The sequence below is a fragment of the Bubalus kerabau genome, chromosome X, assembly GCF_029407905.1.
Source record: "Bubalus kerabau isolate K-KA32 ecotype Philippines breed swamp buffalo chromosome X, PCC_UOA_SB_1v2, whole genome shotgun sequence".
Taxonomy (NCBI): Eukaryota; Metazoa; Chordata; class Mammalia; order Artiodactyla; family Bovidae; genus Bubalus; species Bubalus kerabau.
This window is the reverse complement of record NC_073647.1, coordinates 17,440,426-17,460,419: the sequence shown is the minus strand read 5'-3', so window position 1 is coordinate 17,460,419 and position 19,994 is coordinate 17,440,426. Positions and strand designations below refer to the sequence as shown.

The following is a 19,994-nucleotide window of genomic DNA, read 5'->3' as shown; positions in this document are numbered from 1 at the left end:
GTTGGATAAATGAATTTCCTCATTTTAAGATGAGGAGATAGAGTATCAGAGAAATGATACGGAATAGTTGAGACCAGAAGCCACATCTCTTCATTTTTGTTTAGCCCTCTTTACCCCATAATAGGATGTTTTATGCTAGAAATATTTTATCCACAAAGTGAAAATATAAGTGGCAATATCAGTATGGCTGAGAGAAAGCAGGTCACAAAACCAGCCTGGTATTTCTTTTCCTCTCTCTCTCTTTGCTCTGGATATGTGAATGAATGCTTCATATTATGAAACATGTAATACATGTTTTTGAGGGAAGGCTATTTGCCCAGTGTATGAAAATATTACACATTTAAGCAATATAACCTTAGATACACCTACCTAGCGCTTTGCTGTACATTTCATTATTTAATTTTTACTCACCAAAACTCATATTTCAGCTTTAATTTTAACTGGACTTTTATGCCTTGGGATCTTTCAAAACCAGTGAACTTGGTTAACTGAAAAGAGAAATAAATGGGTAGCTGGAACTAAATATTTTTTTTTTTTTTGTCAAGGGGTTGTTTTTGAAAGTAAGTAGAGATGAAGTACATTTTTCGGTCATTTGTAGTGATTTTACAGAACTCAGTGCCTTAACGCTTAAGGCCACATCTAACATGGACAAGTTAATGTTTTAACAACTCTAGAAACAACATTCCAGTGAGGATAACATAAAAATGGAAAGATTTTGGCCTCCTTCCAGCTACTGGTCTGAATGTATTTGTCTAATTCTTGTATTTATGGTAATGAATTCTTGGAAGATTCTTATGTTATTAATTATGCATCCTTCATTGGTAATCAAATATTGTCTACCCTGTGGTTAGAAAGTGACTGGGAATTAAAAAATCACCTTTGTTTTTTTCTTTATCTAGAATAATAGTCTTTTGATCTTTTAAGATGTTTTTAGTGAAAAAATTTTATTGCGTTTATTTTTATAAGCTATATGACCTTTTAAAATGTATTTAGAATTTATAACATACACTTCTGAATTGCTAATGTGTATTAACTGTTTCACTTATATGTGTGTGTGTGTATTTTTTCTCTAAATCCTCACTTTCGGGAGAAACTTTATATACTCTTAGCATAAACCACAATTCTGCAGATCACTGTACTTGAGCAGAGAAATGTATTGTACCAAAGCATTGAAAATATTTTGAGAGAAGATGACACTGTATTCTGAGTTTTAAATTATTTCTAGATGAAAATTCTTGGCTTTCCAAACCATTCAGAATTTGCTTTTTGACCCCAATACTTTAAGCAGAATACTTATTATTGAGGCATTTATTAAGCCTGTCAGATCACTTGGCTTCTATTCAGACAATCTGAAAATACCATTTCCAAATTCTCCTTATTAGCTGTGGGAGCTTGGGCAAGTTACTTACCCTCTGTGTGCCTCAGTTTTATTTTTATTTATTTTAATTGGAGGCTAATTATTTTACAATATTGTATTGGTTTTGCCATACATGAACATGAATCTGCCACAGGTGTACACGTGTTCCCAATCCTGAACCCCCCTCCCACCTCCCTCCCCATACCATCCCTCTGGGTCATCCCAGTGCACCAGCCCCAAGCATCCTGTATCCTGCATCAAACCAGGGATGATACTAGTACCTACCTCATAGATTTATTAAAAGAATTAAATGAGTTAGTATGTTTAAAGTACTTAGAGTGTAGTACAAATTAAGTGCAATGTGTGTATTTGTTAAATTTTGAAAGAACAGAAAAGGAAATCATTACTTTTTCTTTTGTCTTGTAAATTAGAAAGCAGATCGAGCAAAGAGATTTGAATTTTTACTGAAGCAGACAGAGCTTTTTGCACATTTCATTCAACCTTCAGCACAGAAATCTCCAACATCTCCTCTGAACATGAAATTGGGACGCCCTCGAATAAAGAAAGATGACAAGCAGAGCTTAATTTCTGTTGGAGAGTATGTTGGCATCTCTCTAACTTTCTTCCCTCCTTTCCTCCTGCCCTTCATATTTACCTTCCTTCTTCATGTATTTAGTGTGATTTTATGTCTAAAAAACAAGGTTATCGCCTGTGTAAATATGTTTTAGAGACAATACTTTTTTTCTCAATAGAAGTCAACCAATAAAAATGTCAGCTGGTTTTATCAACTTTTATGCAAGACTCTAGATAACTTTTTTTTCGTAAAAGATATTAACAGAATATACTGACTTAATTGACACCTTAGCATTTGAATTGAATATGAAGATATTTCTTTTTCTGTTTCAGCTACCGTCACAGGCGCACAGAACAAGAAGAAGATGAAGAGCTCCTCTCAGAGAGTCGGAAAACATCTAATGTATGTGTTAGATTTGAAGTGTCACCTTCGTGTAAGTACCTCATCATGTTGGTGTTTTTTGTTTTCAGTTTAGTTTTAGAAAAATTTTACTTGGTTGTACTAATGAAAGTATGTGAGCCTTGATTTTTTTTTTTCAGATGTGAAAGGAGGACCACTGAGAGATTATCAGATTCGAGGACTGAACTGGTTGATCTCTTTGTATGAAAATGGAGTCAACGGTATTTTGGCTGATGAAATGGTAAGGCGTTGGTAGCTAAAAATACATTCTCACTTATCAATAATTTTATGTAAATTTGAAATACCTGAGCTGAAATTCCCACCAGCCCTGGAGTTGGGAGGCTAGATGTTTTATTTAGCTGTAACATACAAGGTATTTGTAAAGTCTAGAAATGTTTAACCTCTGGAACATACGCTTTTACAGGCCCCTAAATTTGTTATTGAAATTTCCTCAAATGGTATTAAAAAAAACTCTCCTTGTACTTTTGTCGATATTTGCACTTTGGCTTCCAAGGAGCTCAGAGCTATAGTGAACGCCGAAATGGAACATCTGTGTAACTTTTAATGGTCTGCCCATTGTGTCCTTTGTACCTTTTCCTATTCTTTACCTTTTACTTTCCTTGGCCCTCTTTATTTCTCTTTGACCATTAATTTATGTTCCATGTTTTCATTGTAGGCTACCTGAAATCCTTTTGGGACTGAGGTGGGGCTAAAAGCCAAACGCTAAATGAATGAATGCATGCATGAGTGAATGTAAATGCCTCTGTGTGTGATCAAACCAAGTGTGAATAGATGGAATACAGAACAAAAAAGTGAAGAGCAGTATTGAGTCTTGATAGTAGAGTGCCAGCTGGGTCAGGAAATGAGCTGAGGATTGTTGGGAGGTATAGTCTTCCCTCCATATACAGGGGAGATTGGTTCAGGGACTCCCCGTGGATACCAAAACCTGTGGAAGCTCAAGTCCTCATGTAGAATGGCATAGCACAGTTGGGCCCTCTGCGGATTTTGATCTGCGGTTGGTTGAATACCTGGATGTGAAACCTGTGGATTCTGAGGGCACACTGTGTAAAAAAAAAAAATGACCAAAGAGAAAAAGTAAGGCCATTTAAGATGCTAATTCAGCAGGTCAGAGGAGTATATGAAGACTTGGTTTGACATTTTAAGACCAAATGTATATGGTGGGGGTTAAGAGAGGGTAGTGATACTCCTGTATATGATTCTGGAGCCATATTTGCAATCACTTGTCCATATGGGCCACATGACTATTTATGCTCCATAGCTTGTAGTGTAGTAGTTGGTTCCATAAGTACTCATCCCTGGCTAAGCAACTGGTAGGTGTGTGGCAGGTCCTTGAAAACTGCAGTCAGCTCAGGCAGGAAGGAGCTTAGTTAATTGTTTGCAACTCCATGGATTGTAGCTCCCCAGGCTCCTCTGTCCATGGGATTTCCCAAGCAAGTATACCTGAGGGGGGTGCCATTTCCTTCTCCAGGACAACGGAAAGACTGGGATTATTTGCCCCAAACTCCTCTTGGCTGCAGTCTGTCTAAACAGGAATTAACTAAAGATATTTCATATTGAATTTATGCTGATACCAGTTATGTTTTAATTATTAAAAAGGACAAAGTTTAATGATGCTAGAAAATTTGGGAAAAAATCGGAAAAAATGTAAAGTAAGTTTTATTTTTATTACCTAGAAACAACAATACGTAACAGTTTGCATATTTCTTTTTAGTCTTTTTCCTCTGATTTTATTTATTTTTCATATTTGAGGTTGTATTGTATATATGATTTGGTATTCTGATTTCTTCACCTTCATACATATTTTCCACATAATTAAAACATTTTGGTCAAAATAATTGTTAATTACTGCATAATAATTAATTATAGGGAGTAACATAATTTTATTCATTTCATATGGATTGGTTGATGTATTATATATAATATATATGTATATAGTATATATTGGTTGATATATATGTATCTACTTGATGTCTAATAATACTATTATGAAAACCCTTGTAATTCAGTTTTCTGCACCTCTCAGATTATTTCCATAGTATTTCTAGAAGCAGAATTACTTGGTTAAGGAGTATAAACATTAAAAATTTTTTTTTTCATTTTAAGATTTTAATGCATAACATCCATAAAACCCATCTCATAAGTGAAATGTCAGGCAGGATAAAGCCTATAAAAATAGCTTTTAGCTTAGGTTTATAAAAGAAATATATACCTTGACTAGAGACAAAGTCAGAAAGTGTTTTAAAAGGTCATGTGACATAGGACATAGTTCCTTTTCCCGTAGGTTAGGTAGTGGGTTCATGGGTGTTAGTATATTATTTTTTTCTTTTTAAAGTCACCTGGACTAAGTTATTTCTAGGTTCCTTTCTGGCTGCAAAGTTCTTTTATGTTTTGTTCCCTTATGATTCCTTAGGTCTCAAGGGTATGAGATGCGAGTATAAAGCTACAGACTTCTTGAGATGCAGAGTCTGAATATTTCAAACCTGGGCTGTAATAATGTTGAGGGCAATGGGAAAGAAAGAGTGGTATCTAAGCAGGCTGACTGGGCTTCCCTGGTGGCTTAGTTTGTAAAGAATTAGCCTGCAGGGCAAGAGACCTAGGAGATGCGGGTTTGATCTTTGGGTTGGGAAGATCCCCTGGAGAAGGAAATGGCAACCCATCCCAGTATTCTTGCCTGGAGAATCCCATGGACAGAGGAGCCTGGAGGGCTACGGGTGTCCGACATTTTGTGACTAAACCACCACCACTAACACCAAGCAGGCTGATAAAGGAAATGTGTCTTTGTGAAATACACAAAGTTCCTAATTTTGCAAACTAGTAGAAAAAATGATAGGGGTTGCTCACTCCTTTAGGAGTAAAAGTCTCCTAAATAGAAAATTGCTTTGTTGAGCAACTTTCTAACTGCAAGTTCTTGGCTTCTTTTTGTGCTCAGCCTAAGTATTGAATTGGAATGGTTATTCACTTTAAAAAAAGTCTTTTAACTTTTCCCAATGTGAGATACTTGGCAGATATCTTTTGTAATGTTGCTACTAACAAATGTTTCATTAAATAAAAAATGATTATGGATTTTTTTCTCTGTGATGATAATGCAGGGTCTTGGTAAGACTTTACAGACGATTGCTTTGCTTGGTTATCTGAAACATTATCGAAACATTCCTGGACCTCACATGGTTTTAGTTCCAAAATCGACTTTACACAACTGGATGAACGAGTTTAAGCGATGGGTCCCATCTCTTCGTGTTATTTGTTTCGTTGGAGACAAGGATGCGAGAGTAAGTGAGAAACAGGTTTTAAAAGGCAATCAAGAATAACAACATTTCTGGGGTTAAATTTTGTTGCTATAAAAGATATTTGAGTTGACTACTACTACTGAATAACACTTAAGTTGTGCTTACTCTGTGTTAGATTCTTTTGTAAGTGCTTTTTTTAAATACCAGATTTATTCCTTATTATTGACTTTTGTGTGTATCTCTGTCAATGTACTTATACATTTTTAAAAAATTGGAATATAGTTGCTTTACAGTGTTGTGTTTCTGCTGTACAGCAGAGTGAATTAGTTATATGTATACATATATCCCCTCTCTTTGTTTAAAATTTCCTTCCCATTTAGGTCACCACACAGCATTGAGTAGAGTTCCCTGTGCTATAGTAGGTTCTCATTAGTTATCTATTTTGTACATAGGGGTGTATATATGTCAATCCCAATATCCCAACTCATCCCACCCCCGCTTCCCTCCTTGGTATCCATATGTTTGTTCTCTACATTTGTGTCTCAGTTTCTGCTTTCAGATAAGTTCATCTGTACCAGGTAAGTGCTTTTAATATATTAATTGAGCTAATTCTCACAACACTCTTCTGAGGTAGATGTATTACCTATTCATAACAGAAAATCTGTTATTATGCTTATTTGCATTTACTTTTTTTTAAATTTTATTTTATTTTTAAACTTTACTTAATTGCATTTACTTTTAACTAGCTCATTAATCTAAGCACTTTTGAGTTGCACTGAGTGACTTTTTGTTTTAAAAAAAAATCTTATTGACCATCAATCTTTTTTTTTTTTTACTTTTTTTAAATTTTATTATTTAACTTTACAATATTGTATTGGTTTTGCCAAATATCAACATGAATCCGCCACAGGTATACATGTGTTCCCCATCCTGAACCCTCCTCCCTCCTCCCTCCCCATACCATCCCTCTGGGTCGTCCTACTGCACCAGCCCCAAGCATCCAGTATCGTGCATCAAACCTGGACTGGCAACTCGTTTCATACATGATATTATACATGTTTCAATGCCATTCTCCCAAATCATCCCACCCTCTCCCTCTCCCACAGAGTCCAAAAGACTGTTCTGTACATCAGTGTCTCTTTTACTGTCTCGTATACAGGGTTATTGTTACCATCATTCTAAATTCCGTATATGTGCGTTAGTATACTGTATTGGTGTTTTTCTTTCTGGCTTACTTCACTCTGTATAATAGGCTCCAGTTTCATCCACCTCATTAGAACTGATTCAAATGTATTCTTTTTAATGGCTGAGTAATAACTCCATTGTGTATATGTACCACAGCTTTCTTATCCATTCATCTGCTGATAGACATCTAGGTTGCTTCCATGTCCTGGCTATTATAAACAGTGCTGCGATGAACATTGGGGTACACGTGTCTCTTTCAATTCTGGTTTCCTCGGTGTGTATGCCCAGCAGTGGGCTTGCTGGGTCATAAGGCAGTTCTATTTCCAGTTTTTTAAGGAATCTTCACACCGTTCTCCATAGTGGCTGTACTAGTTTGCATTCCCACCAACAGTGTAAGAGGGTTCCCTTTTCTCCACACCCTCTCCAGCATTTATTGCTTGTAGACTTTTGGATCGCAGCCATTCTGACTGGCGTGATATGGTACCTCATTGTGGTTTTGATTTGCATTTCTCTGATAATGAGTGATGAGCATCATTTCATGTGTTTGTTAGCCATCTGTATGTCTTCTTTGGAGAAATGTCTGTTCAGTTCTTTGGCCCATTTTTTGATTGGGTCATTTATTTTTCTGGAATTGAGCTGTAGGAGTTGCTTGTATATTTTTGAGATTAGTTGTTTGTCAGTTGCTTCATTTGCTATGATTTTCTCCCATTCTGAAGGCTGTCTTTTCACCTTGCTTATAGTTTCCTTTGTTGTGCAGAAGCTTTTAAGTTTAATTAGGTTCCATTTGTTTATTTTTGCTTTTATTTCCAATATTCTGGGAGGTGGGTCATAGAGGACCCTGCTGTGATTTATGTCAGAAAGTATTTTGCCTATGTTCTCCTCTAGGAGTTTTATAGTTTCTGGTCTTACGTTTAGATCTTTAAAGCATTTTGAGTTTATTTTTGTGTATGGTGTTAGAAAGTGTTCTAGTTTCATTCTTTTACAAGTGGTTGACCAGTGTTCCCAGCACCACTTGTTAAATAGATTGTCTTTAATCCATTGTATATTCTTGCCTCCTTTGTCAAAGATAAGGTGTCCATAGGTGCGTGGATTTATCTCTGGGCTTTCTATTTTGTTCCATTGATCTATATTTCTGTCTTTGTGCCAGTACCATACTGTCTTGATGACTGTGGCTTTGTAGTAGAGCCTGAAGTCAGGTAGGTTGATTCCTCCAGTTCCATTCTTCTTTCTCAAGATTGCTTTGGCTATTCGAGGTTTTTTGTATTTCCATACAAATTGTGAAATTATTTGTTCTAGCTCTGTGAAGAATACCTTTGGTAGCTTGATAGGGATTGCATTGAATCTATAAATTGCTTTGGGTAGTATACTCATTTTCACTATATTGATTCTTCCGATCCATGAACATGGTATATTTCTCCATCTATTAGTGTCCTCTTTGATTTCTTTCACCAGTGTTTTATAGTTTTCTATATATAGGTCTTTAGTTTCTTTAGGTAGATATATTCCTAAGTATTTTATTCTTTCCGTTGCAATGGTGAATGGAATTGTTTCCTTAATTTCTCTTTCTATTTTCTCATTATTAGTGTATAGGAATGCAAGGGATTTCTGTGTGTTGATTTTATATCCTGCAACTTTACTATATTCATTGATTGGCTCTAGTAATTTTCTGGTGGAGTCTTTAGGGTTTTCTATGTAGAGGTTCATGTCATCTGCAAACAGTGAGAGCTTTACTTCTTCTTTTCCAATTTGGATTCCTTTTATTTCTTTTTCTGCTCTGATTGCTGTGGCCAAAACTTCCAAAACTATGTTGAATAGTAATGGTGAAAGTGGGCACCCTTGTCTTGTTCCTGACTTTAGGGGAAATGCTTTCAATGTTTCACCATTGAGGATAATGTTTGCTGTGGGTTTGTCATATATAGCTTTTATTATGTTGAGGTATGTTCCTTCTATTCCTACTTTCTGGAGAGTTTTTATCATAAATGGATGTTGAATTTTGTCAAAGGCTTTCTCTGCATCTATTGAGATAATCATATGGTTTTTATTTTTCAATTTGTTAATGTGGTGTATTACATTGATTGATTTGTGGATATTGAAGAATCCTTGCATCCCTGGGATAAAGCCCACTTGGTCATGGTGTATGATCTTTTTAATGTGTTGTTGGATTCTGATTGCTAGAATTTTGTTGAGGATTTTTGCATCTATGTTCATCAGTGATATTGGCCTGTAGTTTTCTTTTTTTGTGGCATCTTTGTCAGGTTTTGGTATTAGGGTGATGGTGGCCTCATAGAATGAGTTTGGAAGTTTACCTTCCTCTGCAATTTTCTGGAAAAGTTTGAGCAGGATAGGTGTTAGCTCTTCTCTAAATTTTTGGTAGAATTCAGTTGTGAAGCCGTCTGGACCTGGGCTTTTGTTTGCTGGAAGATTTCTGATTACAGGTTGAATTTCCGTGCTTGTGATGGGTCTGTTAAGATTCTCTATTTCTTTCTGGTCCAGTTTTGAAAAGTTGTACTTTTCTAGGAATTTGTCCATTTCTTCCATGTTGTCCATTTTATTGGCATATAATTGCTGATAGTAGTCTCTTATGATCCTTTGTATGTCTGTGTTGTCTGTTGTGATCTCTCCATTTTCATTTCTAATTTTATTGATTTGATTTTTCTCCCTTTGTTTCTTGATGAGTCTGGCTAATGGTTTGTCAATTTTATTTATTCTTTCAAAGAACCAGCTTTTGGCTTTGTTGATTTTTGCTATGGTCTCTTTTGTTTCTTTTGCATTTATTTCTGCCCTAATTTTTAAGATTTCTTTCCTTCTACTAACCCTGGGGTTCTTCATTTCTTCCTTTTCTAGTTGTTGACCATCTATCTTATCAGTGATTCTATCATTTGTGCTATTTTGATGCCAAAAGTGTATAAATTTGCTTTTCAGTTTGTTTAATTTTTTTACTTTTGACTTCGACTTGTTTACATGCACACATGCACATGCAGACACACATGAATGGAACCTTTTATCCTTATACAGAGAACCTTGTGTTTTGTGTTTATGCATAGACAGCTTTCAATTTTGATCTTTGAATAGAAGAATAGGTGTCTGCATACATTCTTAGATAATATTAGAAATTAAGGGTTCTTGTTTAAATTAACTATTTGTCAATCTAGTCCTAGGCTACAATTATTTTAGGACTGTTGAATTAATCTAAAAATAATGAATTATGCAAAAATACCAAAATGAATAATCAGCTTAGAAAGCATATTATTAAACTTGGTCTTTATTTGCCTGCAGAGAACGTAGTTTGGAGTAAAGATTTATTCTATTTTACATATTTAGATAGGTTATCAAAAGATATTCTCAAAAGAGTGGTAACATAATGAATTATGTAATTTTATTCTTATCATTTTGCTTGAAGAAAAATTACTTAAATTTATTTAAATTTAACTTATAAATAATTTAAATATTGAAATACTGGGCTCATAAATTTAGAATTACAGGCTTGATTCTTCCCTATGCCTCATATTTCCCAGTAGCAAATTAGTCACTTAGAACTCTTTCTGATCACTGCCATTATTTAAATGTAATACCATTCCTTATAAAAATTTCGTATTTCCAAATTACTGATTTGTTTTGCTGTAATTTTCTTGAAGATCATAGATATTGAGAAATATCTGGGCTGTGTTTTCATTATGTCTTCAGTCAGTTCTGTCGCTCAGTTGTATCTGACTCTTTGTGACCCCATGGACTGTAGCACACCAGGCTTTCCTGTCCATCACCAACATGTATGCCAGTGGTTTTCGATTTTATTATATGGAATCCATGGGCTCCATGAAGTGTCTCTGGGAGTTTTCAAGAAAGAGTGGATTTAATTGGTTACTGCCCTATCTCTTTTTTTTTTAAATATAAATTTATTTATTTTAATTGGAGGCTAATTACTTTACAATATTGTAGTGGTTTTGCCATACATTGACATGAATCCGCCACAGGTGTACACGTGTTGTTCCCCATCCTGAATCCCCCCTTCCACCTCCCTCCCCATCTCATCCCTCTGGATCATCCCAGTGCACCAGCCCCAAGCACCCTCTCTCATGCATCGAACCTGGACTGGTGATTCGTTTCATATATGATAATATACATGTTTCAATGCCATTCTCCCAAATCATCCCACCTTTGCCCTCTCCCACAGAGTCCAAAAGACTGTTCTATACATCTGTGTCTCTTTTGCTGTCTCGCATACAGGGTTATCGTTACCATCTTCCTAAATTCCGTATATATGTGTTAGTATACAGTATTGATGTTTTTTTTTTTTTGGCTTACTTCACTCTGTATAATAGGCTCCAGTTTCATCCACCTCATTAGAACTGATTCAAATGTATTCTTTTTAATGGCTGAGTAATATTCCATTGTGTATATGTACCACAGCTTTCTTATCCATTCATCTACTGATGGACACCTAGGTTGCTTCCATGTCCTGGCTATTATAAGCAGTGCTATGATAAACATTGGGGCACATGTGTCTCTTTCAATTCTGGTTTCCTTGATGTGTATGCCCAGCAGTGGGATTGCTGGGTCGTATGGCAGTTCTATTTCCAGTTTTTTGAGGAATCTCCACACCGTTCTCCATAGTGGCTGTACTAGTTTGCATTCCCACCAACAGTGTAAGAGGGTTCCCTTTTCTCCACACCCTCTCCAGCATTTATTGCTTGTAGACTTTTGGATCGCAGCCATTCTGACTGGCGTGAAATGGTACCTCATAGTGGTTTTGATTTGCATTTCTCTGATAATGAGTGATGTTGAGCATCTTTTCATGTGTTTGTTAGCCATCTGTATGTCTTCTTTGGAGAAATGTCTGTTTAGTTCTTTGGCCCATTTTTTGATTGGGTCATTTATTTTTCTGGAATTGAGCTGTAGGAGTTGCTGGTATATTCTTGAGATTAATTCTTTGTCGTTGCTTCATTTGCTATGATTTTCTCCCATTCTGAAGGCGGTCTTTTCACCTTGCTTATAGTTTCCTTTGTTGTGCAAAAGCTTTTAAATTTAATTAGGTCCCATTTGTTTATTTTTGCTTTTATTTCCAGTACTTTGGGAGCTGGGTCTTAGAGGATCCTGCTGTGATTTATGTCAGAGAGTGTGCCCTATATCTTTACCACTCCTGGACTTCCCAGGTGGCACTAGTGGTAAAGAATGCAGGATGGTGCAAGAGATTAAGAGACACGAGTTTGATCCCTGGGTTGGGAAGACCCCCTGGAGTAGGGCATGGGAATCTACTCTAGTATTCTTGCCTGGAGAATCCCACAGACAGAGGAGCCTAGCAGGCTACAGCCCATAGGGTTGCATAGAGTCAGACATGACTGAAGAGACTTAGCACGCCCTACCTCTACCCCATGGGAGGTTGAAATTCTTCTAGAGACTTCAAAAACTTCTTAATCATGAAAACTAACCTTCAAAGTTGGTGTTTTGCAAATTACTACTCATTAATGTGTTGGGATTCAGCTTTGTGAGTGGTGACAACAATTTTTTGAAACACTGAGATAGGATAGAATAGAAAACAGGAGTGAGAATATATAATGTGTTTTGTTTCTTTCTAAAAACATGTCCTCAAACACATATGTATACTGAATTGCAACCTAAAACACAATTTTACTGTGGGCCATGGTCAAAGAGTTTGAGAACCAGTAATTGTTAATTACATAAATAATTAATGTGCCATATGCAACACTTAAAGATTGATGTCGTCATGTATAGAGAAAATCTGGAACATTACTTATAGACAGATTTGAACGTTTGTACTGCACAGGATAGATATATTGGGTCTTTTTACTTTCCTGGCCTCCTGTAAACATTTTATGAGGTCAGTTTGGTAACAAAATATTTGATGTAGGCTACAGTAAGTATTTAATTGAGGTAGGGAATTATTTGAGAAAATCATGATCCTATTTGAAGCTAATGTAGTTCTGAAGTATTTAGAGGTATGATTCCTAAATGTAATTCTTTTCTTTAAAAATGTTTTATTTATTTGACTGCACTGGGTCTTAGCTGTGGCAAGCAGGATCTTAGTCGCAGGCATGTGGGATCTTTAGTTGCAGGCATGTGGAATCTAGCTCCTTGACCAGGGATTGAACCCAGGTCCTCTGCGGTGGGAGCTTAGAGTCTTAGCCACTGGACCACCAGGGGAGTCCTCCAAACATAGTTTTTGACACCTTCCTGTCCTACTCTAGAGGCATCAAAGGTCATGGACACGGAAACAGATCTGGTTTTAGTTCTAGTTTTGCTACTGACTGTGATGTTGAATGAATCTCAAAGGGCCTTAATTTTTGTCACCTGTGAGAACTTTTGAATTATGTGATATTGAATATTCTGTCGACATTTAACTCTGAAACTATCAAATAGTTACACAAGTTTCAAAGCAGAGCTAATTTAAATTAAAATGTGTATGTTCTGTGAAACTGTAGGAGGAACCATTAAACTGAGTATTTCACAAACTCTAATAAGGATAAAGTATTTGCAGGACCAGATGGGGTCTGGCGCCCTGGTTCTTCTTATTTTGCCTCTAACTCCCTAATGTCTTAACTTTTTGACTATGACCACTTCCCAGGGTGAGGCTGAGATCTACAGAGGACTTTTTTCCTGTCCTCTCCTTCAGTCCAGGCAGTCCTTTTATACATAGTGGGCACTCGTTGAATATTTGTTAAGAGTGTCCCTGGTGTGTTTGGTGCACGACTGAATTTATGAAATAACGACTTTGAGATGAACAGTCGGTTATGTTTGAGCACTGTCATTTCAGATTTACAGTACTAATCAGCCCCTTCTCAGTGTAGATTTTGCTGCTCCTTGTTAACCTTTTTGGTTTTGTTTTAACCCATAATAGAGATGATCTGGAATTCAGTTAATACACATTAGAAGTGCTTTCAGTCACATTGCACATTGGCCACATGAAGATTTAAAAATAGTTTTAAGCAGTCTCACTTTTTTTTTTTTAAATAGATTCCTGTAGTATATAGAGCAAGCCTCTTTTATAAAATCGCATTTGTAGCCTCATAACATCAGGACTTTCACAAAAACACTAATGGGCTTTCATGACCCTTTAACAGAGTTTATGACTCATCCCTGCTAGAAAGTGAAGGAAACATAGGAGAGATCTCAAAAGGTTGGAATCACTCATGTATATTGAGCTTTTTTCATTTATCACACAGAGAAGGAGATGGCACCCCACTCCAGTACTCTTGCCTGTAAAATCCCATGGATAGAGGAGCCTGGTGGGCTGCAGTCCATGGGGTCGCTAAGAGTCGGACACGACTGAGGGACTTCACTTTCACTTTTCACTCTCATGCATTGGAGAAGGACATGGCAACCCACTCCAGTGTTCTTGCCTAGAGAATCCCAGGGACGGGGGAGCCTGATGGGCTGCCGTCTATGGGGTCACACAGAGTCGGACATGACTGAAGCGACTTAGCAGCAGCAGCATTTATCAAAATGATATCATGTTGGTTAGTGGTTGGATCTTGGTAAGAGTATGGTATTCAGAAACTAGTTCCTTTTGCCCATGTCCTTTTGATCCCTTGTGGTATGAAGAATAATTGTCATCTTTTGGTGATACGAACTTCTCCAGTTTATTGAATATACTGTACTTGTTTAATGGAAACCTCTGCTTCTCTTTCGTTAATGGAAGTATTAGCATGTCATCCAGATAATTGACCATAAAAGTACCTTTGGGCTTTAGCATTCCTATCTCTAAAATGAATGAGACCAAATGATTCTAGAATAGTCTCTTGATGCTTTAATTCTGTGACATCTTGTCAGCATATTCTAATATAAGGAACTTTGTTTTGCATCAGGCTGCTTTTATTCGTGATGAAATGATGCCAGGAGAGTGGGATGTTTGTGTTACTTCTTATGAGATGGTAATTAAAGAAAAATCTGTATTCAAAAAGTTTCACTGGCGATACCTTGTCATTGATGAGGCTCACAGAATAAAGAATGAAAAATCTAAGGTAAGCTAGTTCTGAATATCTGTATTAAAGTTTCTTTTAACTACCACATCTATTGGTTTACTCCTCTGTATTCAGAATTTGAAAAGTGATAGACTGTGATTTTATTCACAGAATGTGAATGAAAATCAGTTTTTAAAAATGATTTTGGAGTTTAAATAATTGAATATAAGATAAATGAAAATTGAACTCAGTTTTTAATGTAAAGAAAATTCATTTACTATACCTGTTGCAGTCTAAATAACTCTGTTATGCTACAGTGTTTTAATATTTTTGCAATATTTGGTGTACAAATGTCATTTGCTTTGGTTTATTTTTTATTGAGGAGCTACTTTATGTGTATTCATATGGATTAGAAAAAAAAACTCATTTTCTAGAATTACCTGACTTGTGTGTATTAGAGTGTGGTGTTAACATTGAAAAATACCAATATTTCTTGCCATTACACTCTATCAACAGTAGAAAAAGCATCAGTTATGATGATGAACCTCTCTTTGGGTCATTGGTCTGCTTTGGGAGAACCAGAGACAGAACTGAAGCAAAACACCAGGTGGTGCTTTTTGTAGTTAACACTCGATAAGAGGATACATGTTAGAGAATAATTGTTAATTTAAGAGCAATATAAAACTAGCCTTTTTATTGATAAGATTACTGTGATTTCTACTTTTTGTGCTTTAATTTTTGTGGTTTTATATTTAGAAAGTTAACATAAGATATTCGGGGAAGATGGGCTCAGGTGTGGTGCTTAAAAATTGTGACCAGGCCAAGTTAGAAGTTGGTGAGGTGTGGTGGATGAACATGATTGGCATGGAGAAGGTGATTCTATGCTGTAAAGTGACCAGCCTGGATTCCATAGAGTTCTGACTGTTTCTGTGGACCGAAAATAGAAGAAAATAAATTTTTTAAAGTGGGGGAAGGTTCTCAGATGTGACTGTGATCTACATTCTTGTAAGTGTAGAAATGCCTGTAATATTTTGTTCAGCTGTGCTTCACTGTGGCAATGTCATGTGAAGTAGGATGAATAGTTATTTCAACTTTTATTCAAAAAATGTTTTGGGTTGGATGAAGAACTGAATGTTCAACATTCTAATAAATAAAACAATGTTAACATAACTTATTTTTCTAGCTCTCAGAGATTGTTCGTGACTTCAAGTCAACTAACCGCTTGCTCCTGACTGGAACACCTTTGCAGAATAACCTGCATGAACTCTGGGCACTACTCAACTTTTTATTGCCTGATGTCTTTAATTCTGCAGAAGTAAGTTTAAGTAGTGCATTTGAAGTATACTTTTCTTATGTTCACGACATCTGTTTTCAAAACACAAAATGTATGCCTGCATGCTAAGTTGCTTCAGTTGTGTCCGACTCTTTGCGGCCTTGTGGACTGTAGCCCACCAGGCTCCTTGGTCCATGGGATTCTCTAGGCAAGAATACTGGAGTGGGTTGCCATGGATGGAAATTGATAGTTCTTTTTTATTTGTGATTCTTTGTGGTTTAGCTCTTGAATAGAAATTTTTTCAAATGGGGATATTTAGAGAAATAAGTTTCTTTGCTTTGAGATTATCCTATTAAGGTTTGCCTGTATCACATTGCTACCACAACTTATGACATGAGGTAGGCTGAGTTCAGAATAATGCTTTCTACATTTTCTTTTAATTAAATTGGAAGGGCTTTCTGCATACTAGTTTAGCAAGTAGAATCATTGAAATAATCTTGAGTTATTGTAGGTATTAACATTTGGTGAGTACTAAAGAGCTTATAATATGTGATTTGAAAAGCAACATATTTTATAAATATGATTTATACTGTTTTTATCATTGACACAAGGTTATGCTAGTGCAGCAAACAGAATTGAATGATTTAAGGACTTTGGAGCTTGATTTTCCTTATTACTGATATTAATTGATAATAAAAAAGTATCAAGTTCATCTACCTATTTGTATACCTTACTTTGCTTTTGTTCATTTTTATTGTTTGATTAACATTTTCATTAGCATGTCTTCCATTTTATATTCTTATTCCTACTCCTCTTAACTGTTTATAATTCTGCTGTGGTATGCTGCTGCTGCTACTGCTAAGTCGCTTCAGTCGTGTCCGACTCTGTGCGACCCCATAGAGAGCAGCCCACCAGGCTCCCCTATCCCTGGGATTCTCCAGGCAAGAACACTGGAGTGGGTTGCCATGTCCTTCTCCAATGCACGAAAGTGAAAAGTGACAGTGAAGTCGCTCAGTTGTGTCCGACTCCTAGCGACCCCATGGACTGCAGCCCACCAGGCTCCTTCGTCCATGGGATTTTCCAGGCAAGAGTACTGGAGTGGGTCACCATTGCCTTCTCTGCTATGGTATGGGGAAGCCTAATAAAAGCCTTTTAAAGAAAAACTGCTGATGGAGTACTTGTATAATGGTGTTCAAATTTTGTTAACTGCTCCAGTATTTATTTTCAGAAGTAAATAATATTGGCCATAACAGTTAACATAATTTTGACAGTGCTTTTAAAATGGATTATTGCTATATGAGTTGTGTAAGAATTTATAGAATGTTACATTTATTTAAAAAAACTAGGCACTTACTGCAGAATTTTCACCCTCCACAGGACTTTGATTCTTGGTTTGACACTAAAAATTGTCTTGGTGATCAAAAACTTGTGGAAAGACTTCACGCAGTAAGTAATAGCAGATAGGAAAACTTAGTAATTACATATGTGTAACTGAGCTGGAAAACATACTGAATCTGTTGGAACCTGTGGATGTGCCTCTGAGCTCAGTCTCAGTGTTTTTCTCTCTCAACCTTTCTGACAGCCTCTTTGGGAGGTGCGCTCCCACTATATCCTCAGCCTCTCTGTGGAACAGCTCTTTTGCTTTGGCGCTGTCCCATGGACAGTGTTGTCCTCTCCCGTAGAGGCTGTTCACTCTCCCCTACTCCATGGATCCTTGAGATTGCATTCATTAAACATCAGTTTTCCCTTCTTGTATCCTTCTTTCACTCATGTTACTCCTTTTGTACTTGTCCTGTTACCTCACAAGGACATCCAGTGCCTGGACCCCTGCTTTACCCCCATCCATCAGCCCATTTCTGTTGTTACATTTTCTGTATTCAGCAAGGAGCAGGTTCTCTATCACTTGAACCACTTTTTTGGGGGCCAATATCTCAAACTCTCTTGCTCTCTTGATCTGCCATTTCTGCCTTAAAAGCCCTAAACCAATTATGTAACTGTGTCTGCTATCCTCTGGGTTTGAATTCAGCTTCTACCACTTACTAGCAGAGTGACCTGCTCTGTACTCAGGCTGCTCAATACTGACAGATAAAGAAGATGACACCCACTGTACAGGTTGGAACCACTACATTTTCATGTTTGCTGACATGATTTGATTTCCTTTAATACCTTTCCCTTAATACCTTCCCCTTCTGGGATTTGACGATGTTGGTGATCCTTCTTCGTAGCCTTCTTTAGCGTTCTCTCTCACTTCCTGTAAGAGCTATTTCAGACTTTCCACAGTCTCCCCGAGACCTCTAACGCATGTGTTCCCTGTCCTCCTTTCTCAGCAAGTAACGTCATTCCTTTCTCAAAGAGGAAATAAAAGTCATTAGGCAGGAACTCTTGAAGGATATCCATCTTCTAAGAATATCTGCATCTGTATTACCTTCTGTTTGAGTGGAAGAGGTTTTCTTTCTCTTTTTGATAGTTGTTCAGTCACTAAGTCGTGTCTAACTCTTTACAACCCCATGGGCTGCTGCACGCCAGACTCCTCTGTCCTCCACCATCTCCCAGAATTTGCTCAAATTCATGAGCAGTGGCTAATTCTTCCAACATGAACTCTGGATCTCATCTTTTCCTTTTTCCTTAGGGACTTTTCTCTTTAATTTTTCCTTTTTATTGGCTGAATTTTCTACCTCTCTCTCCATGTTGGCTCTTCTCCCTCAACATGTAAACATGCTCAAGTATCTCCCTCATTAAATCCTAACCCACACTTAGACTCTCCTCCCGACATCCACAGAACAGTACTCCCTCAACACTCTGTCCCTCTCGAGCTGTGATTCTGGTTTATTCCCTTGATGGCTAAGCTATTTGAAAGTTTAGTTTCTCCCCTCTTCATCCACCACCAAATCGTCTGTTCACGCTTCTTTTTTATTGGCCGTGACGCCTGTGGCATGTGGGAATCTTAGTTCCCCGACTGACGGGGCATCGAAACTGCGCCCCCTGAATTGGAAGTGTCGAGTCTTAACCACTGGACTATCAGGGAAGTCAGTATTCACTCTTTTTAAAAATGTACAACTAAATTTTAATTGACTCAGTGGAGTTTTGTAAGATGGTATAGATGTGTTTTGTGGTTTTTTTTTTGTCTGCTGTTTTTAATGAGAATCTCAGTCTTTGCTTATAAAAAAAAAAAAAAAACATGTATTGCTCATCTCTCCTTCTCTCCCCCTCCCCCAGAAAAATGTAAACTTAATGTGGCAGGGATCCTGTCTGTTTTCCACCACATTGTGCCCCGTGTGCCTGGTCCAGAGTAACTGCTCATTAAATTTATTTATTGACTCTAAGCCCCACCAGTCATCATGTGTTATGTAAATATTTATTTAGAGTTAAACAGAACAAGTCAGAAACCAGTGACCTTATGTAATAGGGAACTTATTGTAAGAATGCAGAGGCGTAGAAGACAAATCTTCGAAGAATCCTGTCATACAAGTTGCAGTACAGCTGGGCCTCTCATAGCAGGAACTCGGTCAGCTTTGAGGAATGGCTACTCTGTCTCTGATGGGTCCTATTCATTTCTGAATCCACTGACCATTAAATACAACTGAAACTTAACCTCACAAGTATTTGTGATTTTTCATTATACCTTTTGGTCAGTGCCCTGAGTTCTCTGTAATACTTAGTACCTCTAACCATGCCTGCTTGAAGTGCTTTCCTGCTTAGTGTCTGGGGATGGAATACATTTTGTCTTATCTCTTTGGCGGTTCTTTTCTGTCTCCATCATGGGCTTTTCTTTCTTTGTCCCTGAAAGTTTAGTGTTGCAGGGCTTTGTCTTTGATTTCCTTTTTCATATGTGCTCTCCTGGAGGATCACTCCCATAGTTTCAGCTATACCTCTATACTTATAACTCCCAAATTTCTCTCTCCTTATCGCTCTCCTAAGCTCAAGACTTACATATCCCACTGCCATCTGCGTGTTCTGCTGAATGTCTCACAGACAGTTTAAACTCTTAAAAATGCAACTTAGACAAATTTAAGAGGCCCAAACAGGAAACCAGAAGTCTTCT

The 19,994-nt window shown here is 37.1% G+C and overlaps 1 protein-coding gene across 7 annotated transcripts in view; it reads left to right on the top strand.

Annotated features, from left to right (window-relative positions):
• The window catches only part of SMARCA1 (SWI/SNF related, matrix associated, actin dependent regulator of chromatin, subfamily a, member 1), a 155,537-nt gene that overhangs the window by 5,200 nt on the left and 130,343 nt on the right, over positions 1-19,994 (top strand). For all 7 annotated transcript variants that reach the window (XM_055564582.1, XM_055564581.1, XM_055564584.1 and 4 more), the window contains exons 3-9: positions 1,789-1,955; positions 2,264-2,364; positions 2,471-2,571; positions 5,441-5,620; positions 14,584-14,739; positions 15,863-15,994; positions 17,330-17,398. In XM_055564582.1, the coding sequence (XP_055420557.1) occupies positions 1,789-1,955; positions 2,264-2,364; positions 2,471-2,571; positions 5,441-5,620; positions 14,584-14,739; positions 15,863-15,994; positions 17,330-17,398 (906 nt within the window). The remainder of the gene's footprint in view (positions 1-1,788; positions 1,956-2,263; positions 2,365-2,470; positions 2,572-5,440; positions 5,621-14,583; positions 14,740-15,862; positions 15,995-17,329; positions 17,399-19,994) is intronic.